The sequence below is a fragment of the Mytilus edulis genome, unplaced genomic scaffold (assembly GCF_963676685.1).
Source record: "Mytilus edulis unplaced genomic scaffold, xbMytEdul2.2 SCAFFOLD_728, whole genome shotgun sequence".
Classification (NCBI taxonomy): domain Eukaryota; kingdom Metazoa; phylum Mollusca; class Bivalvia; order Mytilida; family Mytilidae; genus Mytilus; species Mytilus edulis.
The window spans coordinates 1-7,761 of record NW_027267287.1 but is presented as its reverse complement, the minus strand read 5'-3'; the positions used below and the strand labels follow the sequence as shown (position 1 = coordinate 7,761).

The 7,761-nt window shown below is 32.5% G+C and overlaps 1 protein-coding gene across 1 annotated transcript; it reads right to left on the bottom strand.

Moving 5' to 3' along the window:
- Window positions 1–111: 111 nt before the first annotated feature.
- On the bottom strand, window positions 112–6,672 carry LOC139505110 (coiled-coil domain-containing protein 186-like). The gene is made up of 4 exons (XM_071294924.1): window positions 5,983–6,672; window positions 4,754–4,858; window positions 1,031–1,128; window positions 112–611 (listed from the first exon to the last, which is right to left on the bottom strand). Exons 1-4 carry the CDS (start codon window positions 6,163–6,165, stop codon window positions 593–595), a joined length of 405 nt encoding a protein of 134 aa, XP_071151025.1. The 5' UTR covers window positions 6,166–6,672; the 3' UTR covers window positions 112–592.
- Between the last annotated feature and the right edge of the window lie 1,089 nt (window positions 6,673–7,761).

Below are 7,761 nucleotides of genomic sequence, written 5' to 3'. Positions count from 1 at the left end.
ATGGAATGATAAATGGTTACTCTTCGTGCAGAGAAAATCTCAGACGAGGAGTTTTTGTTGGTTCAGTGCCCCTACGGCTCTCTTTAAACATATTTTAAAGTTACTGTTTTGACATTTTCTCTAAATCCAATGACCATTATATTTCAAATTAACAAAATGAATAATTTAACATAACAAATACACCATTTAGATTCTAAAGTATGTTGCAACTGGTGATTTTTTAATGACAGGAATGGTATCCATTCTTGATTAATCGTTATCCTCTGTGGGCTTCGCTCCTTAGCTCTAACCCACTACCAGCAAGTGTTTGACATGGACCCGTTTGGGGTCCTCCGACCCCTCGCCAAGGTTCGGGCATACACATAAAAATGACCTAGCTACGCCACTGCATAGTTATCTTCCATGCGGTACGAAATGGTATTACATATAAATATTCGATGAGGTATGAAATGGCATACATATTAATCTTCCATGAGATTCTGCCATGAGGTACGAATTGTTATTACATGTTAATATTTGAAATGGTCAAGGTACGAAATGGTCAGGGTATGAAATGGTTTTTGCAAAGTACAAAATGTGGGGTACGAAATGACTATAATTCTTGTATATATCTGTAAAACAAATAAAAATAAATATATTGGTTATTTAGAAGTTTTATTAAATTTCTACAAGCTGCATCAAATTTTAATGAATTGGTACAGCACGGCTGATACCAATAAATAATCTTTTCAACAGTCTAAATGTTTGGTTAATTGGTTATATTCTGAATGGAATGCAATGGTAACCTTTAAATTTATGTGATCTTTTGTGGGTTTTTTATGTTTCATAATACATGTCAATTCCAATGCACTGACTCTTGAGCTGATGATAATCTCGGAGACTAGGAGTCCGCAAGTAGCGGCAGTATCTCTTCAGGGCTAGAAAATGAAAATCATATTTTATAAATTTGGTGTATTAGAGGGGCTTCTGAGATTCAACTATGTCAAGAATACTCAATGTAAATTAAGACAGACAATAAACATTTATCTACCTCTTCTTTGTCTTTATTTTCTGTCTCCTGAAGTCAAAGTTCAGTCTGTTTTTCTTCACTTGTTGATCTGGACTGTTGGATTTTATCTCCTCAGATTCCTATAATAAAACACACAGTTATTTTGCAATTACACAATTTGGAATTTCAGCAACCTTATTTAAACTTTTTCTGACACTTAAATATGTGAGTATTTACATTATCAAGGGCAAAATACATTACAGCTATTTTTATACAACCACAAAACAATTTTTGGAATCATATAATGGTATGATGTCGAAGTCGTCTGCGTCCTTTGAAGACACATTGGTTTCCGGACAATAACTTTAGTTTACGTGAATGGATATTTGGAATTTTATAAGAAGCCTCAATACCACGAAAAGAAGTTTGGGATTGATTTTCAGGATGATGGTTCCAACTGTTTATAACTGGAATAAGGGCCCCAAAAGAGGTCCTAAAGAAGCATTTTTCTACTTTCAGGATAATAACTTGTGTATAAGTATTTCAATTGCTCTGAAATTATTCCACAATGTTTAATACCACAAGTAGAAGGTTTGGTTTCATTTTGGGGGTTATGGCGCCAACAGTTTTGGAATTAAGGGCCAAAAACACATTTTTGTAGTTTCTGGACAATTAAGCTTGTATGTAAGAGTATGGATCTATCTGACATTGTACCACAAGGTTTCATATCACAAAAGGAAGGCTTGGATTGAGTTTGGGGGTTGTTACCCCATTCATGCAGGAATTGGATCCAAAAAAAAAGGGCCAAAAATTGAGCACATATTTAGTTTCCAGATAATAACTTGTGTTTAAGGGTATGGATCCTCTGAAATTATACAAGGTTCCATACTACAAGGGAAAGGCAAAGATCAAGTGTGGGGGTCATTGCTCCAAGGGGGATTTCAAAAAGTTTTGGGAGGTTCCAATTTTTTTAAGGGTTTCAAATTTATTTTCAATTTTTTTTTAAAGTTTCAAGAAGAAATCTTTAATTGCACAGTATTGAGCAATAGATTTGTAAGATCTTGATATTTGTTTTGTGTCAGAAACCTATTTTATGACAAAGGAGTAGGGGCTATAATGGCCTATAATGGCCCAAGTTTACAAGATAAAACAAGAATGTGTCCAAAGTACACGGATGCCCCACTCGCATTATCATTTTCCATGTTCAATGGACTGTGAAAATGGGTAAAAAATCTAATTTGGCCTTAAATGTAAAAAGATCAACCAAAAGGGAACATGTGTACTAAGTTTCAAGTTGATTGGACACCAGCTTCATCAAAAACTACCTTGACCAAAAACTTTAACCTGAAACTCGCACTTTTAATTTCTATGTTCAGTTGACCATGAAAATGGGGTCAAAAGTTTAATTTTGTTTTAAAATAAGAAAGATCATATCATAAGGAACATGTGTACTAAGTTTCAAGTTGATTGGACTTCAGCTTCATCAAAAACTACCTTGACCAAAAACTTTAACCTGAAACTCGCACTTTTAATTTCTATGTTCAGTGGACCATGAAAATGGGGTCAAAAGTTTAATTTTGTTTTAAAATAAGAAAGATCATATCATAAGGAACATGTGTACTAAGTTTCAAGCTGATTGGACTTCAGCTTCATCAAAAACTACCTTGACCAAAAACTTTAACCTGAAGTGGGACGAACGGAAGTACGACGAACGGACGGACGAATGCACAGACCAGAAAACATAATGCCCCTCTACTATCGTAGGTGGGGCAAAAAAAAAAAAAAAAGGTTCAATGATGTCACAATGGTAGTGGCAAATGACGTCATACCTGTGGAAATAAGCAAAAGTACAGAGATTTTGATTTTTTTTTTAAATTTTGACGACCTTACTATACTTGCACCAATTAAAAATTTTAACATTTTGACGAGTTCATACATATCAAACTTAAGATAAAAAATCTTTTTGGTGCAAGGTTGGTGCGATAGTTTATTTTATATTTTTCATAGCCAAGCAGAGCAATAAAAAGCTGAAATTTGCCTTCCAAATTGGACCTATTCATCTGATAAAGTTTAGTTTATAAATTCTTATGCCTATAGAAACTTGATTTTTTTGTTTATGAATGTAACATGTAATCCTAATATTATTTCCGTATGTCTAGTTACACTTCTTAAAAAAATCAGAAAACAAATGAACTACATGTGTAAGGGAGTCAATAACAACTTTGAGGATATTTGTTTTTAATTATGAAATTCTAGATAGACATGCGGGGGACAAAGTATACCGAATTTAAAAGATTATTTTGCTTAAATTACATAATTAGTGAGAAACATGAAAGGAGTAGGTCCGCCGATTTTGGCCTCAAATTTCAGGTTCATCTAACGAAAGATTTTGAACAATTTGTAAACACTTAAGTGTCTATTTCAATTGATTCAATTAGTTTATGTGAAAGATTTCAACTGATTTAGGCATTAAAAATGCTCCCTTTCAAGCATTAATATGAAAAATCTATCAAATATGCCAAAAATCGTCACTTTTCATATGGTTTAAAAAAATTATAAAGTGGCCGAATCCGTGTTCATCCTTAACCTTTATATATGTTATGTTATATCATCAAATACAACTTACATTTCAATATAATGAATGAACACAAATGCGGCCACTTTCATTAAAGACAGAAACTGTCTAAAATTTAACTAAAACGCTAAAATTGTGAAGATTTCAGTAATTTAGCATGACTTAATGATGCTAGTACCTGATATATGTGCATTGTATTGTCAAAAACAGCCCATATTTATGTAGCATGAGCATTCTACTTTCCAGTAAATAGCTAAAAGATTACATTTTCACAATTTTGTAAACTGCTATATTTTGGGGCCAAAAAGGGGTCTTACTGAACCTACTCCTTTATTTTAAAAATGAAACTACCTATATTCCAAGTTGGTAATGAACATAGAGAACAAATTTTATCAAATTTGGTGGTATAAGAACGGAAATGGCAAAAGGTAGACAAGATAAAAAACCATAAAAAATTTGGCCCAACTGTTCATGGTTCAACCTCTGCGGTTGTATCAGGCTGTGCTCAGCAAACATTTCATAATATGCAAGTATGTGTAGAAATTTTTTAAGACACAAACAATAAATCAAGGGAGTTTTATTTGTATGAAAATCATACCATTACATGAAAAAATTACTTTCCCATTGATTCAAGGTACTGTAAACCAACTTATTTTCGAGATCGATTTATTTCGCGACTTTCGCGAGGAGAAAAATAACACGAATATAAATCGTCGCGAATAAGTAAATCGTTATTAATCTACGTCAAGTAAATAAGAAAATCACGAATTTTAAAAGGCGCGAAATGGACTAGAATTGGTAAAACGTGAAATAAAGTATCCGCAAAAATAAGTTGGTTTACAGTATTCCTGATATTCTGTGATTGCAATTCAGGTAGAATGGACATCAACGCTAAATTAGCCATTACATGAAATGCTGTATACAAATTGTGCTATCAAAATTTTAAGTGTGTGTATTCGTTTTTGCTATACCTATAGCAAGTAGGGGGTGTAGGATGTTCTCGCTGTGTTGAAGACTCATTGGTGGCAGTGGGCTGTTTTCTGTCTTTTGACGGGGTTGTTGTCTCTTTAACACATTCCTCATTTCCATTACTATTCTGTCACAGTTTTCTCAATAATAAAGACATCCTAAAAATTTCTTGTTTACATTGTTCTTTCAGGCCAATATCAGAATAGGTATTTAAACCATACCTGGTAAGTTTTGATAATGTCCCGACAATTCCTCTTGATTTGTTCTGTTTCTTCCTTCGCTTCTTTCAATCGCAAATTTATTTTCTCTAAATTTGCTTTTGTTTCCTTAAAAAAAAAGTCAAATATCAATAACATTTGATCATTTCACTAACATATATATTTCAATAGGTAATGAATGGGTTATAATATCTATTGTGCAAATATTAACATTTGAGGAGAGACACACTTACATGTATGTGTATCATCTTACAAATATATTGATTAGCCGTATTTCCTACACTCTTTCATGTCATTCTAAAATGAAAATAAACAAAGTTATCTACCTTGAATTAAAAAAAATTTTAACCTCTTTGTTTATACTGATGAACTTCATTGTTTGTCTTATTTTCTTTTTTTTTTTTATTAAAATTGAATTTTGATCATGTTGATGCTAGTTTTATACTATCCACAACATCAATAGAATTGTGAAATATTATCACTGGAGAAAAAGAATTATATAACTCTTTAGAAAATTGCTTTAATTCCAAATTACCATTGAACCACTGAAAAGTAGGGTAACTCGATCCACACATATGTTTTTATTTAGCTTTATCTGCATTTTGCGCGCTGACGTCATAGAGCACAGATATAAAAAAAAAAAAAAAAAAAAAAAAAAAAAAAAAAAAAAAAAAAAAAAAAAATAAACAATGCAGTTCATATAAAAAAAAAATAAACAATGCAGTTGTATAAGCAAAGAGGTTAAAAACAAATTCAATTCAAGGTAGATAACTTTGTTTATTTTCATTTTAGAATGACATGAAAGAGTGTAGGAAATACGTTTTTATTGGCGTAGGAAGCCATATTGCCCAAAGAAAACCACTGACCTTCCATTGAAATGGAGTGCACTTGTAATCACTGGGTTTGAAATAACAAGCTCAGTGTTGACTGGCTAGTGATTACAGTAATAACTACTAAGACTAACTCAGCCACCTAGGCGCATGTAGGATTTCTTAAAGAATCATAAAGCTGTAAGGAAAATATAAATATCATTGCAACATTTTCAAATCAAAATTTAATTCATCTTTCAAACTTCTTTTTTTTTTGGTCCTTAGCTTACTTAATGTGTGATTCCATTGTTGAAGGCTGCAGTCACCTATGGACCTTGTTCTGAATATATTTTAGTGTTCTGCGTTGACGGGATTAGAATTATAACATTATTGCATGTTTCTTTATCTATACCAAAAACAAACCTTATAATCAAGCTTTAAATACTGTTTACAGTTGGATAATTGTTGGAATATACCATCTTCCCATTCTTTGACCAATACATTTACAATTTTCTTCAGGTCATCAATATCTTTGATGTTCAAACAACCCTTTGCGGGTATATGGTGAAATTTATACAGGCTGTCCTTATCCTTTTTCTGAAGCATGTTTTCTGGCTGCTGTATATCTATATTTTGTTAAATCTGGAATATAAGTACTCATTTCTTTAAAAGTAAAGTTATTTGCAAATACTGACAAAATCTGTCTCTGTGTTCCCCAATCAGATGATAAATCATAAGCTGTAGATTTTCAAGCGTTTTGTCAGATGATGTTGAAGGAGATAAATTCATGACTGAATGTAGAAGATGACTTCCTTGTCCTGGTGCAAGAACATTAACCACCTGTACAAATATCTGTTTGATCTTCATTGTATAGTCATATTGGGTGTGTTCGGATGATTATTCCAGTTGATTTTAAGTTGTTTCTTCACAGGGCTAAGACCACAGGATTGCAAAAAAATTATCAAGTGCTTTACGTTTCACTGAAATATCATAATGAGGGATATCTGAGTTGTCTATATGTTCACTGGTGTCAGTGTACTGGCTATTCGGTAACCACAAACTACCCTGAGAATCAGCATTTAACATCTGAAAAGATAAGAAATATTATGATAATCTAGATAAAATTGAGATTCAAACTATCTCTTGAGTCTTGAGGCTGCATAAATAAAATCATGAAGCTGAGTCAGTTTATATTTGATAACCAAAAGTAAGAGTCAGGACATAAGTGCCTCAACATGGTCAAATTTATCAGAAAGTAATCATTATTTGCAACACATGGACACACCATTCAAGCTCGATACAGCTCAGAATTTGAAGTGTGATTAAATATTTGACACAGCATAGGTTTCTGAGAGAGAATGAAATTGGTCCAAGAACTTAAAAAATTTATTTGGACATCTAAAGTTGAGAATGGAAATGTGGAATGTGTCAAAGAGACAACAACCCTGAAGGTCAGCGAGAAACTTCTGCACCCGGAGGTGTCCTTCAACTGGCCCCTAAACAAATATATATACTAGTTCAGTGATAATGGACGTCAAACTTAACTATAAATTATACACAAGAAACCTTAAATTAAAAATCATACAAGACTAACAAAGGCCAGGGGCTCCTAATAATGTGACGGGTTAAACATTTTTTTGAGATCTCAACCCTCCCCTATACCTCTAGTCAATGTAGAAAAAAATTAACGCATAACAATTTACCTATTTAGGTCCAATATCCAAAATCTTAATTTGTGGTTAGATACAGCATATCAAAAAAACCTTAAGAATTCAATTTGAAAACTGGGCCCATAATCAAAAGAAATCTAACTACAGGTTTAGATTTAGCATATAAAAGAACCCAAAGATTTCAATTTTTGTTAAAATCAAATTCAGTTTATTTAAGACCTTTGGACCTTAATGTAGACCAATTTGAAATTGGGATAAAAAAAAAATAATCTAAATACACAGTTAGATTAGGCATACATGTATCAAAGAACGATCCATACACTTACACACAAGTTTATAATTGTCTGGAAAATCGTATTAAAGAACCTTAGTGAGCACGCTCACATACCCAATGTCCCCACATTGTCATTGGAGAAATGAAATAAGTGTAAGAAAAAAAACAAGAATGTGTCCTAGTACACAGATGCCCCATCCACACTATCATTTTATATGTTCAGTGGACCGTGAGAATGGAGTAAAAACTCTAATTTGG